General features: G+C 35.6%; 2 protein-coding genes across 3 annotated transcripts in view; one reads left to right on the top strand and one right to left on the bottom strand.

Annotated features, from left to right (window-relative positions):
* Window positions 1-3,281: 3,281 nt before the first annotated feature.
* Window positions 3,282-14,824, bottom strand: LOC113094552 (receptor expression-enhancing protein 3-like). The gene is made up of 8 exons (XM_026260125.1): window positions 14,475-14,824; window positions 12,481-12,553; window positions 12,077-12,153; window positions 11,151-11,271; window positions 10,787-10,900; window positions 6,900-7,035; window positions 5,966-6,102; window positions 3,282-5,802 (listed from the first exon to the last, which is right to left on the bottom strand). Exons 1-8 carry the CDS (start codon window positions 14,504-14,506, stop codon window positions 5,728-5,730), a joined length of 765 nt encoding a protein of 254 aa, XP_026115910.1. The 5' UTR covers window positions 14,507-14,824; the 3' UTR covers window positions 3,282-5,727.
* A 1,170-nt stretch (window positions 14,825-15,994) lies between these two features.
* The window catches only part of LOC113094554 (regulator of G-protein signaling 7), a 43,394-nt gene continuing 34,473 nt past the window's right edge, over window positions 15,995-24,915 (top strand). The window contains exons 1-2 of one of the 2 annotated variants that reach the window (XM_026260131.1): window positions 15,995-16,211; window positions 16,902-17,038. In XM_026260131.1, coding sequence (XP_026115916.1) covers window positions 16,961-17,038 — 78 coding nt within the window. In that variant the 5' untranslated portion in view covers window positions 15,995-16,211; window positions 16,902-16,960. Of the gene's footprint in view, window positions 16,212-16,247; window positions 16,483-16,901; window positions 17,039-24,915 lie in introns of those variants that run through there. The other variant, XM_026260130.1, reaches the window with a different exon arrangement.

Raw genomic sequence — 24,915 nt, forward strand, 5'->3', positions numbered from 1 at the left:
GGACCTTCTGAACATTTAAGTGTTTATCACTCCTTTCTGACAGATTCAGCGACAAACTTCTCAATTTTGCTCTGGTTTTTGAACTCTCCTCTGCCCTGTGGGGGCTTGTCAAACAATCTGATGACAATGACCCAGTTGTCCACTGAGCCCTTTCGGGTAAACCCAATGAGGTCCATGCCCCGTCTATTGTCTGTGAATGAACTCTAGCGCTGATTGCATTTTCTGGTAATTAAGCTTGTTCTGTCTCCCCACTCTTTTCATTTTTTAATTATTTATATATCCTTTCGCATAGGGTTTAATTATTGTAATGAATGAACTGTGACATGAACACTATGTGCAGGAATTAACGGTTTTTGGTTTAAAGGGAGCTAAAATGCGTTCATACACATGTGTCAGTGATAAACACATATATAGTAGTGCAATAGACACAATTCTTTGCCAAAAACGCAGCTTGACTTTCTCAGAGTCACTTCTGATCACCAACGTTTATGAGACAGGAGCCACCAAAACCCACACATACACTAAATATACATATGCATGTGCCTTTCAAGGCTCCAAGAATATCCTTGATGGTAGTGTTCTCTTCCAAATATGTCCCAGGACACATTATTTCTGAAAAATGAACTCGTCCATGGGACGCCACCCCAGTGATCTACAGGCACCTATTCAAACACAATACTTACTCTTGTTCAGGACAAATATGGATGTTTGGTGACTATAAATAATATTTGTTCCCTTGAAAGTTCTCATGTTTTATTGTTTTACAACTTTGAACCACAGAGAATTTCGTTTGACCTTTTTGACACTGAAAATTATTATTATTATTATTTTTATGTGAAAGCTACAGTAGGGCCTTGATGAGATTTCTTTTGTCTATTTGATTCAAACCAGTTTAGTTTGTACAGGAAAAATATATGAATTTTCACTTTCATATTTGGTTTGAAATGAAACAAAATCTTATTTTTTGCTTTCATTTTGAAAGGTAAGATCAGATTTCATGTTTTTAACCATTCATTATGTGATGGCTTGTTACAAGATAACTTAATCAAAATAAAAGTAGTAGTATTAACCCGTGCTTTCCTGATTTTTATGTTTCTGTCTGCGAAAAAAAAAAAAGAGTCAGATTTGGATACTATGCAAATAAAATGATCAGATACAAATGGAAAACATGCATTGTTGAAGTTTTAGACAAAATCTTAAAAATAAATATCAAAAAGATTCTATATGTTTTTGAGTTCATATATAATGCATACTATACATCTTAGAAAAGATTAAGACCTATATATATCTGGCTATAATTTTTTTTTCACCAAAACTTTTGATAATGCTTTGTCAACATTTGAAGTTCATCTGAATTTCAATCCATATGCCATTTTTTTTCTTTCAAAAATGCTTAAGCTCAGTGAATAAAAAGTCCAAGACAGAAGGAAGGTCTTTTTTTTTTTCTTTTTCCTTTTTGTCTTCACATGTGCTGCCTGCCTCTTACATTGCTAACCCACTCCAGGTGGAGTGGTGCTGGTGTCAGATCCTGAGAAGGCAGAGAGAGGAACCCGATAGAGGCTGATGGGTGCTGGAGGTCTTGGGCTCCGGGTATTGAGGGCAGGATTATTGGGGACAGGCTGAAGAGAGATGAGGGCAGAGAGCAGTCTGACCCAATGGAAGGGAGGGAGATAGAGCGAGAGAGATAGAGAGAGAGAGAGAGGAAGCATGGGTGAGATGAGAATTAAAATTTCAAAGAGAGACTAAAGAATGGAATGAGATTCAAGGAATGCTGAAGGTCAAAACAAGGACATTTCAGCAAACCTTTGAATGAAATCAAGCACTCAGTGTTATAGTATATATTCCTGTTTTAGGAATATTTGATTACGATTGGTCAATTGTGACAGCCTATGGTTAAATGTTTTTTGTGTAGTGATCTCTAAACTGTAACCAATTTCCTTCATAGTTGTTCTAGTATTATGTCTTTTGTGTCACTTTGAATAATAAAAGTATTTCTAATTAATGTTTAAAATCAATTTTACATTTATTTCGTAAACACCCATGTAATCAATGAGGAACTACAGTCATGGTAATTATAACAAAATAAACTCCTTCAGGGTGATACAAGACCCACTTTGTATATATCATAATCACATAGCTTATTTTGAAATAGATTTTTTTCCCCTTAGCAATACGGATACCTAAAAATCACACAAAAAACACAATTTTTTTTTTTAAATTGATAATTGGAATGGTTTCTTGAACCAAATCGGCATATTCAAAAACTTTCTGAAGGATCTTGTGACAAAATGAAGCTTTGGCGTCACAGAAATAAATGATTTCTAATTTTAAAATAACTAAAAACAAAAATATTTAAAATAAAAAATGTATTGTTTGGTAATGCATTACAAATTAATTTGCTTTTATGTTCATGCTAACATAGTGTGATTAAATCATAATCAATTAAATGATTCAATCGAAGCATGTTAATTATTTATTTATATACTATTATAGTTTTTAATTATATTTTTAACGATCTTTTTTTATACCTTTTTATTATAGATTTTTTTTCATTCATTTTTATATTTTCAGTCTTATTTTAGTTACATTTTTAAGTTGGTGCTTTTTGTCTTTATTCGTTTTTTTATTATTTATTTAATTTATTAAATTATTGACTTTTTTGCTGTTGTTTTATTTTTAGTTCACTTTAATTTTTTTTTATTTCTAGTTAGCGTTTTATATAAAAAATAAATAAATAAATAAAATAGTTGTAGTTAATAATAATAATATCCCTGAACTGTACAAGAAGTTTATCCTCCAGAATACCCCAGTTCAAATAATAGACACTTTTTTATGGAAGAATGAATAAAAACAGAATTAATTGCACATTTCAATCTATTTTTTTTTTTATTTTTTTGTATGCAACAGATGCTGTAGATAGAGCTTGTTTGAATAAATACTTTGTAGCCGTCCAAAATAATAATAATATAAAAGTGTTTTAAATCTACATGCTTGTGGACCAACAGGTAGTTTCACTCTCTCTCTCTCTCTCTCTCTGATGACTCCACAAGCACACACTCATATTCCAGGAGGACTTGAACTCCTGACAGATGAACCTATTTCTCTTTCATTCGCTCTTATTCGTTCATCCTTTTCCTCTTCTCTCTTGAGACACAGGACATCTCCACACTAAGGTGCTGAAAGGTACGTTCTGTGACAGAGACCACAACTGCGTTTTGCATGTTGACCCTGAAGTTAAAAGATTCTGCTGAGAAAGTCCATTGGCATGTCTATTTTTTTTATTTTTTTTTTATATGGGTTTGTTAGGATTAAACCTTTTCAAATATGTGCCTTTGCAGAGGTTTTCTAAACTAACTGCAAGTGTTTCTGACTGTGGCAAATAAATATGCAGGAAAAAACCAGAGTGACTTTGAAAAACAAAACGTGACTGCTTCTAGTGGTCAGTGGAGAAACTGCAGTATGACAGACAACACGCTATGAAGAAACTAATACACATATGGTAATACACAAAGCATTTATTTTATTAACCAACAGACCTAGAGGAGCTTATGATTATAACTGATTGGCGTCTGTACTGCTAAATGGTGTCCTGATCTGTATAAAAACACAACATTCCTTTACATTTTGTCCAGTGAATTTCCACGAGTGTTTCCCATCTGGTTGTTCAGGACAATACAGGATAATAATTAAAGCAGACGTTTTGGCACATCAGACAGGTACTCATTTAGGAGTTAATGGATTTAAAAGATTACACTGGTTTAGAAAAATATATTTAGTGTTTTATTATTAGTCCTGTCTCCAAGGACTCTCAAAAGACAGACTGATGTTTCATTTGACTTTGCAGCACACATAAAGAGTAATGTCTAGCCCATGAAATAGCTTAAAGCAGAGAAACCCAGAAACATACATTTTCTTTAAAGAAATGTCCACCTTTCTCTCACGTTTTCAAAGTTTATGACCTTTCCAGGCCTTTCAAGATTCCCTGATATTTTGAGGTTTTCTGTGACCTGTTCCAAGGTCAAAGAAAATAAACTTTGTTTTAAAACGAACACATTCAAAATAACTGTTGGTCACACATCTGTATACATATCCATAATCAACAGGTTTCCTCTATTGCACAAAACACAGTAAGAAACCAAATCCTTAGAGGAATCCTTTTTCCCACACACTTAACACAAAACACTAACATTTTCAAATCAGGGAAAATCATCCCACTGTGTACAAATGTACAGTACTAACAGCAAAGCCTTCTGTAAACTAGTCAGATTCACTCTCCTGTCACGCTTTGAGTGTTTTGGTCAAATGACGAACTAATTAGTGCTGTTGTGTTGTTATTAAAATTTGTTATTAAGGCTGAAATTATTTATTGAGGCTAGAATGACAGACTAACAAACAAACATGATTAAAATTAATGTACATTACTCTAAAATGGATTGCATTTTTTTTTAAATACAACCCTAAGACATTTAAACTTAAGAAATGTATTTTGAAACTGCTTTTAACTGTTACTTAAAAGCAACAATTTAAGATTACAGTTACATAATTCCATAACAAATGTAAAAGTTAAAGGCATAGTTCACCTAGAAAAAAAATATTTACTAATTTTCATGTCATTTCAAACCTGTATGTATTCTTTGGAATGTTAAAATTGACTGAAAATCTTCCCTTACACTGTAGTTCTACAATGAACCAAAGGAGTTTGTTGTTAACATGCAATTTCTGAACTTTCACAATTCCATTTTAGAATATCAGGGAAGTTCATGAGTAAATAACTGTTGACTTCACAGAGCAAAGACAAAATGCAATAATACTGAACTGAGAAAAATTACTTACATTTTTTTTTATTTAATTTTGATTGATGTATGTAGTCAATTAAGATTTTTATGATACTTTGTATCATACTTTTTATGATGCTTTGGTGTTTATCTGTCATTTTGGAGCTTGCTTGACAGGCAGATTCCCTAATTCACTTTAAATTATATAGAAAATTGCATACAGGATATTCTTCAAAAATATGCCTTTTGCATTCCATTGAAAAAATAAATTAATATGGGTTTGAAATGATATGAGGGAGAATAAATGATGACAGAACTTTCATTCTGAGCAAAACTATGGAAATGTAAACATGAACAAGCCGATACATCTATGCATACACAAAAAACAGCTAACATGCATACTCTCTCTCTCTCTCTCTCTCTCTCTCTTTTTTTTTTTCTGCTCTATTTAATTTCTGTTAAAACTTTAGACTTTGACACCTGTCCCTGTAGAGGGAGACGGAGGACACTACAGATACCGTTGCTTCTGTGACAACGCTATGTGTAATAAGAGATGTCTCTACAGAGGCAGGTACAGATCAGATGCACTCAGATCCATTACATTTTTACTACATTCTTAGTCTTCCTGTACTCATATTAGGCTTTGGTATTTTTTCTATGAACAAATAAAGCCACATGCAATTCTCTATTCAACATTCTCCATCACTGTCGCTTATATTGCTGTATTTTTCATCTGTAAATCACTTTGTAAAAACCATCTACTAAAAATTAATAAATGTAAAAGTTATTATTCATGCTGTAAGTCTGTTTCTAGTTGTAGTTTTGTGTTTAGTGCTGCTTTCAAAGAACATTAGAATGAATCCAAAGTTTAGGATTAAACATGAGCAGTTTTAAACCCAGGATTAGACTGCAGTTTTGATGCTGATCCCATCTGTCGGTTTGTGTTGGACAATCAAGGGTGGTCAAAAGTGGATGATGTAATCAATTGCCGCCTTCTGGGTTTCAGCTTCAGAGAGCCATAGTGAGGCTTTAAAAAAAAAAAATACAACATCGATAAACAGTTAATTTTCAATAAAAACTACAGTGGGGTAAGTCTAAGACTGAGTCCTCCAGGGAAAATGTGTGCACTTTATATTCTTCTTCAGATTATGACATAATTGATCATAAAATGTTTGCATGTGCCAATCTACCTCTTTGCGTGCTGCTTTGGCACGGGCGAGTTTCACACTCTGAGATCTGCGTAGACCCTTCTGCACCGACGCCTCGTCTTCGGAGCACACTCCATCTGTTTCCTCCTCATGCCCCTCCCCTGCTTGTTTATCTCGCTCTGTTGGAGCAGATGCACAGAGGAAGCTATGAAGATCTCAAACAAGAGGAACTGAACCTTGAAGGATTAGTTTACCCCCGAAAATTGTAATTCTGTCATCATTTATTCAACCCTCATGTCACTCCAAACCCATATTGTGAATTTGTGGAACGCACACAAAAAAATAAAATTTCCATACAATCACAACTAATGGATTCTGAAGCTTTCAGGCTTCATAAAAGAGGCAAAAGTGCAATGCAAATTATTGGAATGTGGTGAAACTGTTGTCTGGCACGTATTTATTACAAGTCTCAATTCATTTTTATTTCAGTTTTCCTATGTCCTTGAAAATCATATTTCAAATCAGTTTTTCTTTTTTTTTTGACTGGAATGGTTTTTATTTTGTTTGGTTACATGTTTCGATTGACCAGCTGAACTTTCCATCAGAATTGCTTTTCAAACCTTGTTCTACCACTAGAGGGAGACATAACAATTACTTTCTGATGACAGACAATGCACTCCACTAGGGCTCATTTGGTACTTATTTGTACTTTTTCATAATTACAAAATCAATCATTTATCATTATATAATCAGCAATGATGACATTAAAAGAAAATACATTAACCCAAAAATGAAAATTTGCTCAAATTTAAACTTCCAAGTCCATCCAAGATATAGCTGATTTATTTATTTATTTTTTCATCTGAACAGATTTGGAGAAATGTTGCATTACATCACTTGGTCTATATCACTGCAGTGAATGGGTTCCATCAGAATGAGAGTATTTGATAAAAACATCCACAAGTTATGCACTCACCAGAATCCGCAGTGCTAGGGTGAGCAGGCTGGAGGGCCCGTCGGCTGGGGTTGGAGAATGCTGATTGTTCAGAAGGGACCTGCGTCAGGTCTGGAATACTGAAACTCCTCAGACGTTCACTAATGGCACCCTGTCCCTGTGACATGATGATCCATTGTACATGGTGCATTGAGTTAACAAAGTTGTGGCTACCTTTATAATACACAAAGACATCATTTATTTAACTTCGCAGTTAATAATGGTCTAATGATGTGCTGTCGAAAGGTTAAAGCAGATTGAAAAAGAAAGCAAGTTACCTGGGACAGGTTCAACAGCTACTGCTGGAGATTAGTTTAGCATGTAGACAGAAAGAGAAAGGAAACCGGAAAATTTGAACTAGATTTTTACATTTACTAAAGTAAAACGTAAGTGGTGATCAGAAGATCATTACTAACAGCATAGCAATGCATAATAGAGTGGCAGATGATGAGTGCTGCTATGCATTCGACTAAGTTTTCTGAGTGATTTGTAGTGTGTTTGGGTGGTTGCTTACTGGCCAAAGTTAAAAGACCCTGAATGTCTATGATATTCCTGTTTTTAGATAAGAACAGCAGACCTTAGCAAAAACAGAAGAGTCTTATCAAAAACAGAAGAGCACTAGTAATTTAGATCTTTTTTTAGAAACCAGACATGGCCAGCCAGCAAATCTGATTTAAAATAAGCAGTCAAGAGAACTGGAGAGGCCACAGTGAACATGTAAGTTTTGCACTGCATTTTTGTGTCCTTAAACATGCTGTATATTTTTAATATTACATTTACATGTATTCATTTAGCTGACGCTTTTATCCAAAGCGACTTACAATTGTTATATATGTCAGAGGTTGCACACCTCTGGAGCAACTAGGGGTTAAGTGTCTTGCTCAGGGACACATTGGTGTCTCACAGTGGATTCGAACCCGGGTCTCTCACACCAAGGGCATGTGTCTTATCCACTGCGCCAACACCACCCATATCCACCCATATCTGAAATTAATCATGATTAATCCCTCCTTACCTTTAAGTTTTTAAATACTGCAATACTTTCATATTCAATCTTCAAATGAATGTAGAAACAAAATAAATACTATATTTTAAATATATACTTGTATGTCACTAATGTGATAAATATATACTTGTATGTCACTAAGGTGTGTATCACTAATAACAATACTACTGATATCTCTAGGATTTTTTTCTTAATATTTAACCAATGACTATAGCCATTCAAAATTACAGTATAATTGAGAGCTATCAATTTTAACATTTAGTAGACCCATTATAGTAAATGTTATATTTAGCTTCCTGTGCACTTCAGCAAGTAGGAAATATACAGAATTTGACTAAAGTTTAAGTTAAATATACAGTACAGACCAAAAGACACACCTTCTCATTCAAAGAGTTTTCTTTATTTTCCTGACTATGAAAATTGTAGATTCACACTGAAGGCATCAAGGGCTATTTGACCAAGAAGGAGAGTGATGGGGTGCTGCGCCAGATGACCTGGCCTCCACAGTCACCGGACCTGAACCCAATCGAGATGGTTTAGGGGTGAGCTGGACCACAGACAGAAGGCAAAAGGGCCAACAAGTGCTAAGCATCTCTCGGGGAACTCCTTCAAGACTGTTGGAAGACCATTTCAGGTGACTACCTCTTGAAGCTCATCAAGAGAACGCCAAGAGTGTGCAAAGCAGTAATCAAACAGTAATCACTTTGAAGAACCTACAATATGACATTTTCAGTTGTTTCATTTTTTTGTTATGTATATAATTCCATATATAATTCCACATGTGTTAATTCATAGTTTTTCAGTGTGAATCTACAATTTTCATAGTCATGAAAATAAAGAAAACTCTTTGAATGAGAAGGTGTGTCCAGACTTTTGGTCTGTAGTGTAGATAAACCCTTACAGCTGCAAAAATGATTTCCTCTTTTTTTCTGGGTTATAAGGTTATTGTGGCTGCTTTAAGAGCTGTCATGATCCGGTTCTGATGAACATCATCTTTTCTCAGAACTCTTTACCTATTGTGACCCACTTTTCAGGTATTAAATTCTCTACTAATGAGCTGATTAGTTGAATTGTGTTAGATGAGGAAGAAAGTGCTGGGTTGTTCCAGGACAGTTTTGAAAACTGCATAACAGTATATATACATAACAGTATATGCATAAATACATGAATGCACAGTTTTAAGGGCAGCTTTAAGCACCTTTTTGGTAACTTCATGACTTAACTGACAACATACACTAACCTAAAGGATTATTAGGAACACCCTTTCAATTTCTTATTAATGCAATTATCTAATCAACCAATCACATGGCAGTTGCTTCAATGCATTTAGGGTTGTGGTCCTGGTCAAGACAATCTACTGAACTCCAAACTGAATGTCAGAATGGGAAAGAAAGGTGATTTAAGCAATTTTGAGTGTGGCATGGTTGTTGGTGCCAGACGGGCTGGTATGAGTATTTCACAATCTGCTCAGTTACTGGGATTTTCATGCACATTGTTGATGCTGGAGGTCAGAGGAGAATGGGCGACTGATTCAAGCTGATAGAAGAGCAACTTTGACTGAAATAACCACTCGTTACAACCGAGGTGTGCAGCAAAGCATTTGTGAAGCCACAACATCCACAACCTTGACACGAATGGGCTCCAACAGCAGAAGACCCCACCGGGTACCACTCATCTCCACTACAAATAGTGAAAAATGTTGCATGGTCTGATGGTCTGAGTCTCAATTTCTGTTGAGACATTCAGATGGTTGAGTCAGAATTTGGCGTAAACAGAATGAGAACATGGATCCATCATGCCTTGTTACCACTGTGCAGGCTGCTGGTGGTGTAATGGTGTGGGGGATGTTTTCTTGGCACACTTTAGGCCCCTTGGTGCCAATTGGGCATCGTTTAAATGTCACGGCCTACCTGAGCATTGTATCTGACTATGTCCATCCCTTTTTGACCACCATGTACCCATCCTCTGATAGCTACTTCCAGCAGGATAATGCACCATGTCACAAAGCTCGAATCATTTCAAATAGGTTTCTTGAACATGAAAATGAGTTCACTGTACTAAAACGGCCTCCACAGTCACCAGATATCAACCCAATAGAGCATCATTGGGACGTGGTGGAACGAGAGCTTCGTGCCCTGGATGTGCATCCCACAAATCTCCATCAACTGCAAGATGCTATCCTATCAATATGGGCCAAAATTTCTAAAGAATGCTTTCAGCACCTTGTTGAATCAATGCCACATAGAATTAAGGCAGCTCTGAAGGTGAAAGGGGTTCAAACACCGTAATCCTTTAGATGAGTGTAAATGCTACATTGCATGGTCATAGTTTCAATTAAACTTTATTATATGCAATGTGCGTTACTGTTTTTGTTTGTGTGCTAAGAGCATAGTATAACGGCTGACAGGACAGGGAAATTAGTTATATGGCCTGAGACAACATCTCATCTGTCCGTAGTTCAATATTGTTCTACTGAAGCTCCCTCATCACTTGTACCTTTTTCGGCTTATTTGACTAGCACCTGGTCTAAGGCAAAGTGAGAGTGTGCGTCTGAAAAGTATTCCCTTTCATTGGTTCATAAAGATGTTCTGTGTCTAAATAAATGCAATACTTGTGAAGAGAAAAGAGACAGAAGTAGCAGTTTGGAGGAGGGTGGCCAACCCTACCTCTGCCCCGGTGTTAATTGCATTAAATATTTCTAACATGTTAAACTGAAAAAATCTATTATATGTGTTAACACATTCTGTTTACATGGAATGAAAGTTGTTACCTGACCAAATCAGCTTAGTTAGTTAGGTTATCTCAAATGCCTAGTATAAGCACTGCATGAGTGTATGAATGAGCACATGTTTCTGTGCAATACCTTCACAGCAGCCGAGACAGCAGCAGCAGCTGCAATCGTGAGACCCTGCCGCCCAAAATTCACCACAGTATCATAGCTCTTCTCTCTGGCCTGGACGATATATTCGTCAATCTCCTGAAAAACAGAATGCGAAACAAGTCAATAAAACACAATATGGAAACACAATATGCGGGCGCCGTTAAACGAACCATACACTGTTTACTGTTAGTTCATAATGATCACGTAATCGAGACATGCAACTAACCCAATCCATCTGTTAATCTCTTAACATCATTAACGTGATCATTGATTTCAGTATGGCTGTAAGTTCACTGTCAGTGAATGCCTATTCCCAGAGAACCTGAGGATATGCTTAGGTCATTACCCTTTCCTTGGATGCCAGCATAGGGTGTAGGAACTTCCTGTAGAGGACACTGGCTCCTCTGGTGTAGGGAGACAGCAACCAAAAGACGAAAGCCATTTTCAGTTCGTAGTAAACTGGAAACCTGAAACAGTCAAGTACAATCAATATGAAAACAGAGGGATGATGGAAGACAAAAGAATGAACTTGTTTTAGGCATTCTCTAAGATTTTTGTCTCATGGACCTCAGCATTGGTGGATCGATTTAATGAAACTACGGCTGTTTAACTCGCCAAAAAAAACAATTTTTTTTTTTTTTTTATGTGTACTTTATTTGTATTCATTGTTATCTGATTCTTTATTTTTCATCCTTGATTAATTCGTTTTAATTCCGTCCAACAAAAAAAGTGTTTTCTTAAAAAAAATTCCTTTTGGATTTTACAGAATATTATTTACGGTATTTATTTATTTAAATTACAGAATAGAAGAGTTAAATTACATTTTTAAAACTTATCTTTAAAAAAAAAAAAATAATAATAATTGAATGCCAATTTTTCAGCATTAGTACACTGCATAGAATTATCCAAGAAAATAAAACTGATCTAATTTAGGAAGACTCAAGCCAGCAAAAAAAAAAAAAAAAAAAAAAAGTTTTTTTTTTCTTTTTTTTAAATGTCACGAAACAAACTAATGAAATGCACTGGAATTCAACTGAACTGAAACTGAACCTAACAGACTGGTTCCTCTAAGTGGCCTGAGGAAAATAAATGGAGCTCAGTATCTGCAACAACAGATAAAAGCCCTTTTCATAAACCACAAATGTTAGACAGTGAAAAGTCACAATAGAGAAGAATGGCAAAATGTTAATAAAACCACTTGATTCAAAATTACTCCATTCAATCCAATAACAATTATTTATTTGCCTCTTTTCAGACTGTGTGTGTTTTTACCAAGCCAAAGAAAGGTCTGTGATGGTCTCCACTACTGTGTAAAGAGCAAACACAATCCAGTACATCATCCATCGCACCTGTCAACCCACAAACACAAAATGTCTATTGGAGGTATAGAAAAGCAGCTTACTTAACTTTTTTTGTGAGGTGAGAAACGGAAGTAGCTGGAAGAGAAACACGGCACACATGGTGGAAAAACAGTATTAAATTGCTAAACGGCTCAGGGTTTAGTTACTGACAGCATCTGATACAAAGAGTAACCAGGATATGAACAGTTTAGCTGAAGCTCTCCATCTATTCTGGCTATTAACATCCTCTAAACTCTAATCTATAGATGTGAAGAATCAGCCGAATATAGATGGATAAAGATATGCATGTGCCTTTTATATGAATCGAGTACTCACATATTCTTTGACATTCTTGGATTTGACGGCTTTAAAGGAGTAGTACGCAGGATACAGCGTTCCAAACACAAGACTGTGATAAAACACACACAGACATATACATTAGATTAAAAAATATCATGTACCTGTTATATGCAAACAAACAAAGGTTGGTGAACAGTAAAACTTTTAATAATGTAAGATATACTGATTTTTTCACATTAATTTTTGGATTTGGATTATCTTAAAACCACTAATAATTTAATTTATATTAAGTCAATCTTTACATACAGTAATAATTTAATTACATCTTAATTACAAGTTAATATAAACTTTTTTTCTACTGTACATTTTGTTGTGGTGACTAAATACTTGTAGATTTAAATTGACTAATCTTAGTTTGTGATCTATTTTTACTTTATTTAGACAAAATAAAGTGTAGAATTCAATAAATTTGCCTTACAGGCCTACTCAAATATTGAAACCAGAACAATGATCATTCAAAATCCTTTATTTATTGTGACAGACGAAATTGAAACCCGTATTTATTATTATTTTTTTAAAGAGGTGTTGACCACCTCACTTCAGTACATACACAAAGTAAATCCACAGCCTTCACTGTAACTGGCTTGTCTTTCACTGAACCATATATTTTCGAGTAGCTATGGGAACGACATCACTGCCCGATACCGTCTAAAGTTATGTGTGATCATGGGTGTGTGTGGTGAGAGACCGTTGGATGGAGTCCATTTATTACGTAACCGTTTCTCCACTCTAAATCATCTCTACCACAAAGCAAAATAAATCCTGAAGTCAAGAGTAGAGGTCATCTCTTAACTCAAAACAGTGAATCTGTTTGTAGCTAAACAACTTCAGCGTCACCAAGTCACCATTTCCAAACACAGCCTGCCTTGCTTTCACTACTAGACAGAAGAAAGTGTTTAAACGTCAAATACTGTGAGAACACATTAGAGTCACAATGGTTTAGTCATGCATTTCCTATGATGCCGTTCGCTGGGAGAACTTGTGACCTGGTGAGGGTAAAAAAAAAAAGAAGGGAAAGAATAGAAATGTGTGTGTATGTGTGTGTGTGTGAGAGAGAGAGATGTTACTGCACATCTCTAAAACAGCTAGGCCTTGTTTGTCGGCGGCAAATAATTCATCATGTTAACTTACAGTAAGACCACAAAAGGCATTTCAAGAGAACTTTAGACTTTGAAAGCAACTATAACCTACTATATACAGTATAAATGTGTTTCTTTCCGTGAAGACCAGAGACCACTATCTCTTATATTGTCAGTACACTAAAGATAACCAAACCCATAGCAAACAGCACCTAGTGAGATGAGGCACATGTGTTTCCTTATGCTGACCTTTTCCACAAAGAAAGAGACACACCTACTGTAACATTACTGTCCAGCAGGAAAACAGTTCCTCCCTGGCAGACAGGGACTTTGAATAAAGCAGGTCTCCAGCCAAAAACATGATGAATTTCCTGTTCTACTCCACCAAGTCAGCAAAATTAATTTAGGGGTTTTTTTTTTCCACTGCATAATTTGTGAAATTTTATTATGGATGATTCAAAGATTCCTACACTTTCTTTCCAGTGAATTTCCAATATTTTTCCATTTTTGTGCACTCACAAACAGTCGTTTCCAGCCTACTAAATAGTTCAAATCTGAGCATATATTGACTGTAAATATTAACAATACCTTTTAAAATTGTATTCATTTCCATTACTTTTCTGGGCTTGGAAATCAGTAAATGTTTCTGGTACATTTCAGATTTCCGAAGGCAGTGGGAACCTTCTTAATTGTGAACATATATAAAATGAAAATACTGCAGAAATGTAATAACCGTTTTATGAATTTATAATACTGTTTTGTATTGTAAAGATGTAGATTTCAGACAGTAACGTTACATTATGCATAGAGTTTAATGCGCCCGTCGACTCAGCAGTTTTCACGAATGTACTGCAAGGTCAGACACGCAAATAGTTTTCGATAAATACTCACACGATGACCCTAGATATAATCCACGAGACCATCTTCCAACCTGTTGCACTTTTAAGATATAAGATTCGCTGCAGGTCCAGTCCAGAAGCGTAAACTATTTAAATAAACTATAACTACTAATAACTTCTGTCTCGCTTCTCCAACCGCTAAAACTCAACCAAAGAGTTCCTGTATTTAACGCATGCTTCCTGATATCAACAAGTTTGCAAGATGACATCGTTATTTGACGAATAACCACTCGTTTCAGCTGCTGTCCTCTGCCTACATGATGTTCCGTTGTGTTAAAAGTGTGTATTGTTTTCCTCTTCTCAACAAGTCATTTTCGGACTAACGTTAGGGACTATGTCACCTTTGATTGACCCCACTGATTGGACGAGGCCACTGGTTTATCCCGCCTTCTGCGTTTACTGATTGGACCACTGACGTCAAACAGGGTCACAGGGCGGAGCGGCTCAGTGTTTGCACGCTGTTTACGTACTAGGATAGAAATGATTGAGTTTGAACAAACTGTCTCTGGTTTGAAACAGGTAATTTGGTAACGTTTTTAATATGATGGACAGATACATTGATATTTTATTTTGAATGTTTGTATTGTCGTGTAGTCTGATTTGGCATATTTTGACAACTTTTAGAAGTACACTAGATGACATCAGAGTTAAAAGCACTGTAGGTAATTTCCAGTTATAAGATCCTAAAATTTGGTGCCTGGCAGACATACATAGGGTGATTTATTTATTTATTTATTATTATTAGGCTATTATTATTATTATTATTATTATTATTATTATTATTATTATTATTATTTGGTTACTGAATTAAATAAAATAGACGATATTTTATTGTTGCAACAATGTAGGTTAATTATATAATAGATGTACAATGTAACTAAATCCAATATTGTTTTGCCATATAAATGAATGAAAAAATAAAGATGATGCATCAGAAAGTTTATGTATGCATTGCTAGACAATGATCTACAGCTGCAGATTTTCTGCCACATCTGTTTTAGTTTTTTTTTTAATTTGCCCCCAAGTCAATTTTGCAGTGTGTGTTATACTGTTAAAATGCAATTAAAGGGGAGTAGCACAAGTGGTTAATGGTGACTTTAACCTTTCTGTTGTACAGTAGATGTCCGAAACTGCACCCAACTGTGCAATTTTTTTAGGAAGTATAGAATAAATAGAAAACATGCATAAATTCCAGGTTTGAGACCTTTATAATACACATTTTGAGTAAGATGTAAAATAATATATGTAAAATAATAATAATGTAATAATTTAATTTTCTATTTTAATAAAATAGAAGTAAAATTATGTAATATTTTATATTATACAAAATTATATTAAATATTATAAATGTATATTTTAATTAAGAAAAATATATAATTATTTTTTTATTTTTTATGCATTATTATTATTATTATTATTGAGTGACACCATTAAAAAATTATGAAACTATTTACAAAACAAAAATGCTAAATCCCTCAAAGAAAGCACTCCCTTCTCCTCTTTTGTGTAGGCTCCAGGATTGGTTCAAGGTTGGATGCGCGTGCCCTTGTTTCTGGCGCGTGCTCCGTCCTTCAGCAGAATCCTTGCGCGAGATAACGCGTCAAGCATCAGGCAAAGGATCACTAATATTTCCAATGAAAGATACGTCTGACAGCTGACGAACTGCACGAGCTTGATCCACTCTGGCATCGCGGATCCATATATCAGGGGGAGACGGGGCGTGTTTGAGGTGAGAGTGAACAGAAGTCATGCTTTATGATTGTGTTGTGCATTTTGTTGGTGATGCCAGGTCTCTGAGGACTCGTGCAAGGGCTGCAGTTTCGCCCGAGGAGCTGTCTGTGGTTCTGAAAGGATAGGGTGTCCGTGCAAGGATGAGCATTTTTGGTTACACGAAAATTTGCTTCCTGCTCCCGTTTCTCGCGGGTTGAAGAAAGATAAGACAGCGAATCTCGCTTGACACATCATAAACGTTCGCATGTATGACAAGGGTGCAGCGCGAGGTAGAACAGTGTTTGCGTTTAATTGGTTGTCCCACCGATGTTACAAAACTGAGAAGTGTGTCTGATATGTGATCTGTTGTCAGATTTTCAGCGTTTACTTAATAATCTGTTGCTTTTAACCTTGAGAGGAAAATCCTCAACCACCAGCGGATAATTGATTTAGATTAGCCAAATATGAATGTAATCCAAATGTTAGCCATGCATTTTTGTTTTCACTCAAACACCGTTGGTAAAACATAGTTGAAATTATTATTATCCCAAAGACATTGCCATCTGATCAGTTCTGCAGTGTTGTAGCATCATAAATACTTTGATTTCAATCCAGTGACATATCACAAGTTTCAGTGCTTTAAGCATTATTATTCTTATTATCGTATTAATTTATTTGTGTGTGTATGTGCCTTGCTTCTCCCTATCAGGTGTATATATCCACTGGAGTAGCTGTTTTGCAGAATTTTGGTTAGTTCTTGAGTGTACTATGGCGAAGAACAACAGCCTCCATCCAAACAGCAATGGAGAGACGGACGACTCACCAAACATGCTGGTTTATAGAAAGGTAGGACTTTTGAATAAATTATTTGAATGGTTCCTTTGTGAATGGTTTTGCCTTTTTGACAGAACCAGTAGTGTACTTGTTTCTGTATGGACACACATCTTGCGATCTTATCAACAAAAAGCTATTCATTCATTTAAAAAAAGAAGAAATAGTTTGTTTACCAAACATTACCTTTTGTGGCTATATGGGGTAAGTTGTCACAATGGGAATCTGCTATTAAAGCTGCAATATGTGATTTTTGTAATTGACCACAAGAGGGCGCATTTCCAACAATAACAAAGACAAAGCTTGATGACGCTATGAAGCAGGTGACGATGGGAGATGTCGTTTTTAATGCGTTTTCACCATAGCAATGTATCTAAATTGGATAAACGAATCATCATCATGGATGAGGTAATATATTCGTTTTTGTATTACCTATATATCTGATCGTATTATGTTATGTAATACCCCTCTCTCCCCGGTCCTTTCTGGCGCTCCTCGCACTCGCTCCGAGTGGGGCTCGAACCCGGGTCTTCAGCATGGGAGGCGGACACACTAACAAGGAGGCTAAATGGCTACAGCCACTGGCGTCTGTTTACCTGCACAGCACTACTCACTGGCCTCCGTTACATATATTATCCCGTTACAACTTACAGCTATTTGTTAAATGATTTGTTGGGTTAATGTTGTGCAGTGTTACGTGTTTATGGTTAATGCCGTGTTGTTTAACGTGTTCAAACCAATCGTTCTAAAAGTAAATTTGAACGAACATTTGCAATTAATGACTAAATATATTTTTAACAACACATATCCGATTGTATTTAATTGTACTGCCATAATCTCGGTCACCACACGTGATAAAAATCCTTACCTTAGTACAAAGAGCAATTTAACTTTGTTTATAAGTGCTATTATTGAAACTGAAACAGTCCATTTGCCACGTTATTTTCTCACAGGTAACGTTATTGATAAAAAATGCTACAGTGACAGAATGTACAGGCATGTGGTGTAATTCATATCTATCAAAATCATCTTTACTGTAACTATTACGTTACTTGTAAAATAACAAAATAAATAATTGATTTGCTTACCTGTCTATCAATACACTCGCGAGAGCAAAGTCTCTGTCAAGTCCAAGATTTTCGCGCAGCTCTATCCATCTCGTAAACGCCTGGCCGATATTTATCCTGGTTTTATTCCTCTGTTTGTCACACAGCCTGCATGTATCCGAATATGGACGCTTACGTTTTACTGGCACTTCAATACTCGCCAAAGAGTAATCGTGATCCATTACAACGACAACCAAACCATACGCGCGGCTATAACATAACCACCACTTCCGCATTTGACCATGTGATATTCTGGTGTGGTGGAACATCACATGGTCTACACCAGAAACAAAGTATAGAGCGGACATTGCGTCACTGAGAAAGCGACATTTCTTTTCCGGGAAGGCCAGTTATTTAAAATCTGAATTTCTCCGAAATAAAAAAATCTTTGGAGACTTTTGAGATATTGTAAGTACACAACTGGAGGAAATATATCACACTGTGCAAGTTATTTTCAGAAATTTTATTACAAAATTCCTCCATGTTGGAGCTTTAAATAGCATGTTACATTTAAGCTTTTGCCTTTGTGACAATTTTCCCTTGTGACTGAGTCCCCCTGTAGGGCATTTTCTTGAGAAGCAACAGGAATGGAAAAATGCATGTTTTGTAAAAGGAGAGGTGGACATCAAAACTTATTTGACCTTTCATGCTCTCCATCTTTCTGATGATTGGTAATTTGCTCATCACTGCTTGAGTCAAATTCATTTGTATTGCTGATTGGAAACTAAAGTCTGTTATTGTGGCTGAGAGGCACTAATGTTACCACTCACCCTATGGAGACTCAAGAAAGGAACATTAATTTTTTAATGTTAAGCCATTATCACATATTTAAAGACTTGTGTGGCAAATTAAAGTTTCAATTATGGTCAGTCCTTGTATCATTAATTAGTAGCCCGCTTAAATGAGCTCTGATGATGAATCAGGTATCTGAGTGCTTTTCTGTGATTAATTCATAATTTTAGTTTTTATGCCGACATGAGGACTGGGCAATCTATTAAATATTTATGATGTATTTGTGATGAATTTTGCCCAGCGATATCAAATTAATCAACACTGCGATGAAAAGTTTTTATACATTTGTATATTTATTTTCTTAAATGGTAAGTAGTATCTCTCATTTAAATGTTTTTATTAATCAATTCAAATGCTTAGTTTCAGTGAAACTGAAAATAAATATTTAGAGAAAGATGCACTTGCAGAAAGGTGCATTCTGCTGCCAGATGGTGCAATTAAGAAATCTACCAGCAGGGACTAACAACGGCATGTTAACCAGCCAAACCTTGATCCTACCCTCTGATACAGCAAAGACTTGCGACCCAAACACCTGTGCGATCACAACTAGTATTTATTCTGTCCTGTACCAGCTTGCCCTCCCGTCTCTCTTGAGCATGATACATTTCAATCTGCTCCCTCAGGTGTGGCTGAAATATGTTGTCGGAACATGACAATCAGATATAGTTTGGAGACAGTGAATCATTTATCTATACGAGGTTGCAGAATCTCCTTGAAAGACTCTATTTATTTTTCCTTCTTTCAATTCATTTCCTTCACCCTTCAGTTGATTTTCACATTTCGTCCATACTGCTTCAGTCCTATTAGGTCTGCTGTGCTGTGAAGTTGCAGGAAGGATAGGTGCTCTGCAGTCAGAGATACTGTGGCTCTTCTCGTTCCCTCACAAGACATTAACTCACCCAATTCAGAACTAATAACTACTGGCCAGTCTCTTATTGCAGGCTTTTCTAACAGATCGCAAAGAGCTGAACTGATTTCTCAAAGACCTTAGGCAGAACAGGGCAACTTTTGCCAAAAGCATTGCAACGCTAAGTGGATTGTAAAAATGGGTGTACGAATCATCATAGAATTACATTCTGTTTCCCAAAAGCATTGTAAATTAAGTAGTTAATTTACTATATATATATATATATATATATATATATATATATATATATATATATATATATATATATATATATATATACATACATATATACACACACATGTGTTGTGTTATGATAGGAGATTAGTGTATAAATTTGATCCAATTCAGTATTAGCAGATGAAATTTCTAGGCTTGGTTGCTCACCCATAAGTTTGTATTCCTTTGGAAAAATAGAGAAATTCTTTATAATGAGGAATTTGGTGGAAAAATTGTCTTGGAAATGTTAAATCATAGAGAGTGTACACCAGTAATAATGAAAAAGTTGGAGCTGCTTTTGCATGCATGCCAATAAACTTTTAGAGCTGTAGGAGTCTAATTCTCAGTAGTCTACTTGATTAATTCCTTAGTTGATGATACATTCTCATTAGTTTTCTACTCGCTGTTGGAAGTGTAGCATATTATCAAGCAAGATATTTTTTTCCAGATTAAAAATAAACTTTCAAACCACATTTTAAATGTGAATACCATTAAATCGGTTTGTAATATTGTGCTTATCATGACCCATCCACATTATAAAGTAGTAAAAGTCACAGGACCTAAACTTGAGCCTTTTGGGATTCCTGTGAAAATTATGCAATAATTTTCAAATTTAGTGTGACCTGATAATCTGCAATGCTAACTGGAGGGAAAACAAATTTTCCTATACCTAATTTAACGTTTTTACCATTGCACACCTTCATAAACGCTCTTCTCGCTCAACACCTAACACAATGGTGTAATTAGGGTCACCATATGAGCCATTTTCCCAGGACGCGTCCTTGCCAGAATTTTTATATTGCCTAAAATATCCAGATTTTGGCTGTTTGTGCTGTGCAGATCGATCATTGTATGACATTCATAAGAGCTATAGAGAGCAGAGCAGATGGCTCCTTATGCATTAAAATCACTCCCTTGGTACTTTGGTGTCATACAATGATCGGTGCACAGCGATGCTTCAAGTTGAATGAATGAATGAACACCTAACATGTACGTGTATTTGCATTGCTTTGATCATTCTCTGTAGATCTCACCTTCTCACATGCCACGATTGGTTGATTATGTACCATACCTGCATGTTATTGGTCAAACTACTTTGGATGTTTTAGACAATATAGAAATCCTGGCATGGACGCGTCCTGGGAAAATGGCTCATATGCTTACCCTACAGTAGTATAATGAAATAACGATCTTGTAGATGATGGTAGTTTTACCTCACTTTGTGTTTTTTTAGCATACACCTGTATATTCTTGAGCTGTCCTGCTTGGTTCTTATAGTGAGGGAGAGACAGACTCAAGAAGTGTTTCTGGTGTCTGCTATAGTGTCAATAGGTTCTGGAGAAAGAGATGAGTCATATATCCCTCAAATGCATCCTTCAGCTTCTTAGCAACACAGTTCTACATGCAAAGCTGCTGTCTTCACACTGCATTTTAATTAAAGCGTAACTGTGAAAATTAAAATAAAACACTGACTTGTATGCTGCACGTTGACCAACCATTAGTGCAGAAGGTAAATAGTTGAAAATAAATTAGTTCCTCCAAATGTAAACATTTTGTGGTTGTTCTGACCACATATTTTAATTTCTGTATTATTGATATTAGTAGTAGAAGTATATCATTATGTATAGTATATTACCAATAAAAAGTTAATGACAGGTGAGGTTTTTTTTTAAGAAATTAAATTTATTCAGCAAGCATGCATTAAATTAGGTTACAATAAAGACATTTCTTACATTCTTAATGTCTTTTTTACATTTCTTACATTCTTAATGTCTGAGTCATTTAACTCATTTTGCAGGAATATGTGAGTAGGCTGTATAATGGCTGTCAAGGGCTTTCGCAGGGTTAAACTGAAATATTTCTTCATTTTCCATGGGCAAAACAATTGACAAGCACACCCATAGCTAAAGAAATATTGAGACACTCACCCAGGCAAATGTATAGGCTCATAAACATAAACACACACTCATGTACATATTGTGGTGCTCCTAAGGCACTTAAGTTATTGTTTATATCCCGAGGCAGCATACATTTCTCACATTAAAGAAAGCTCAGAAAAAGGCAGTTCTCTTCTGAAGGATCCTTTGACTTTCTAGCTGTCACACCGTTTTGAAAATGCCCAGTCACATAAACTGCTGCTGGTGAATATAAAAATCTATTTCAGCTGATGGAGACACCAATCTGTTCCAACATGGCCATCTCCACTTCTGACTTCTTCTCATGCATAATTCATATTCAGAACAGCATGCCTCTTTTTTATCATGCTGTACACCCAATGTTGAATGGCTACTACAATATCTTGGCCAAACTCTGCACAGAACAGCTCTTTTTTTTATGCGAGCCTCCATACAGTTTGAGAAAAAAGGATTGACTTAATCGAGTGTTGAAGGGATTGTCTTTCCTAATCCCTTCTTCTTGATTTGAGGAATGCACATCCTTCATCGGTGGTCCATGACCCTTAGTGGAGTTGCCATCGGTGACAGACTATTATGACTCATCGTGTGCTTAACGCTCTACGTACGCCTGTCCTCCGGCTGTTACGTCAGTATGGTTTTGACAGCGGTAACATATGTGCTGTTAGTGGGGGTTGTAGTGGGGAATGAGATGGAAATGAGGAATTGTCTCTTGGATGAATTTTTAGACTGAAAACCATGTTGCGTGACTGACACATAAACGGATGTGCCATCTTCTCTTGTCATCACACTTAAGTTAACATCATGTTCTTTTGACTGTTGTAGGTCTTTGATGCTTTTTTTACTGTGTGTTTGTGTTTGTTTTACACACTCATGTGCACTTCCTGAGCATTTATGAAAAATACATGTTCATGACCATTCAAAAGTTTGGGTTTGGTGATATTTTTTATGTTTTTGAAAGGCGTCCTTCAGGCTGTATATTTATTTGACCAGAAATACAGTAAAAAGAGTAATATTGTGAAACATTATTACAACTTAAAAAAAAGCTGTTTTAAAACATAATGTATTCCTGTGATGGTAAAGCTGGATAGCAGTCATTACTTGAGGCTTCAGTGTCACATAATACTTCAAAAATCATTATTTTATGTTGATTTGATGATAATAAGATATTTTTATGTAGCACCAATGTTAAAAACAGTTGTACTGCCTAATTTTTGTGGAAGCTGTTACTCATTTCTTTTAGGCCTTTTTGAACAGAAAGAAACATTAATTAAATGTGTCCTTGAAGAGTAAAAGTAAAAACAAAAAAATCTTACTGGCTCCAAATTTTTGAATGGTGGTAAATGTTATTCGAAATAATTTTCGAACGCATTATTATTATTATTATTATTATTAATATTATTATTATTATTATTGAAGTATACAAGCCACAAAAAGACCATTGTCAAAGTAGATATTCATATTTATATTGCTATGGTGTACTGAAGAATTTGTTCTTATACAGTGTCAATCAAGTTATACAGCAGACTAGTCAGCAGGACTTATTTTAAGGGAATGACTGTAGAGATGCAACTTTTCACAGAGTGTTGTGCCAATTGCAGTGAATCACTAACAACAGTTAACTCTGTCTGAAATGTTGCATCCTATGTTTTATTTTAATTAACTTGCCCTGCCACTACAACCATTACAGCACCACTTTCCAATAATTCGACCACTTTCAGTAAATTTTAAGACGGTAACTGTCAGTCTTCAAATTGTCTGCTGTGAGCGATGTTCCTGTTATTTTGCATAATCCATAATCTGTTACAACCAAGATTTTGTGCAATAAAAGATTATAGATTTAGCCTATATATATGTAGCTTCCCCTGACCTCTTAAGAGTTACACCTTTCAAGTTCTGTTAGGGTCTAGCACAATTTTATATATTATTACACAGCTCTGGTATTATGATAAAAACTAAGCCTTAATTTAAACTATATCAAAGGTAACTAAGGTAAGTACTGTGAAGCATTTTTGAAGCCAAAAGTGGGCAGAAGCAGCCATCACCATCTTGGCAACGCGTCACCAAGTGTCACTCCTGGATAATCGAAAATGAGCAAAAAGGCGGGAGCTGGTTTCTGAAACCACGCCCACCTAGCTCAACGGCGGTGACAGCAGCGGCAATTCACCTGTCACTCAAGTGGCTGCGCACCTTAATTATGCAGAACTTAAAGGCTTAATATAATTTAAACGGATGAGTTATCAAAAAAATCACCCCCTTACAGTTGTCAAGAATGGCACAATATAAACCAAAATAATTTTTTTGTACCAGGCTGTAAACATGTTTTTTTTTTTTTTTTTCAGCTGTAAAGTTGAGCACTTTAACATGGGGAATCTAAGGGATTGTTGCCATTATTGTTATGTGTTTATTATTATTTACTTCCATATTTTCTGTTATTTTGAAAGAATTTTGTTTCTGTAAATATTTTGTAAATAGTTCATATGTGAATATATATTTATGTGATATTGTAAATATGTACATAATTACCTCAGTTATTACCTTATCATTGTTTGTAATGGCTTTAACCAAAGGGTGGAGCTTGGACTATAAAAAAGAGCCCAAAACCAGTGTGTGTTGTCAGTTTACTTGGCGAGTGAGTGTGCAACTGTGGTGCCGTGAGCAGTTCTTACCTATAATGATGATTGTGTGTATATATATATATCTCTGTTTGTTTGTTTTTTTGTACAATGTTTTCTTGGTTACTTTTTTATATAGCTAGGGTTTCACCTCTCAAGCACTGTAAATAAACACTGTAAATCTATTTACTCTATAACACCTCTGTGAGTATTGCCATCATTTTTGGGGGATTTATTCAGGCCTGCAAAAACCCGTTGTCTTACATTTGGTGTCAGAAGTGGGACAGCTACATGCAAGACTGTAATGAGAGGCAGGGTGCCTAGGGTGGGGCTTCTCTCCCAG

This window comes from Carassius auratus, unplaced genomic scaffold (genome assembly GCF_003368295.1).
Source record: "Carassius auratus strain Wakin unplaced genomic scaffold, ASM336829v1 scaf_tig00215410, whole genome shotgun sequence".
Classification (NCBI taxonomy): Eukaryota; Metazoa; Chordata; class Actinopteri; order Cypriniformes; family Cyprinidae; genus Carassius; species Carassius auratus.

What these genes read in the sequence shown, in the direction of transcription:
- LOC113094552 (XM_026260125.1), bottom strand. Translation starts at nt 14,506, where the DNA reads ATGGTCTCGTGGATTATATCTAGGGTCATCGT. An exon ending in ATTATATCTAGGGTCATCGT is followed by an intron (nt 12,554 to 14,474) that starts GTGAGTATTTAT and finishes GTTTTATCACAG; the next exon opens with TCTTGTGTTTGGAACGCTGT. An exon ending in ACAGACCTTTCTTTGGCTTG is followed by an intron (nt 11,272 to 12,076) that starts GTAAAAACACAC and finishes TGACTGTTTCAG; the next exon opens with GTTTCCAGTTTACTACGAAC.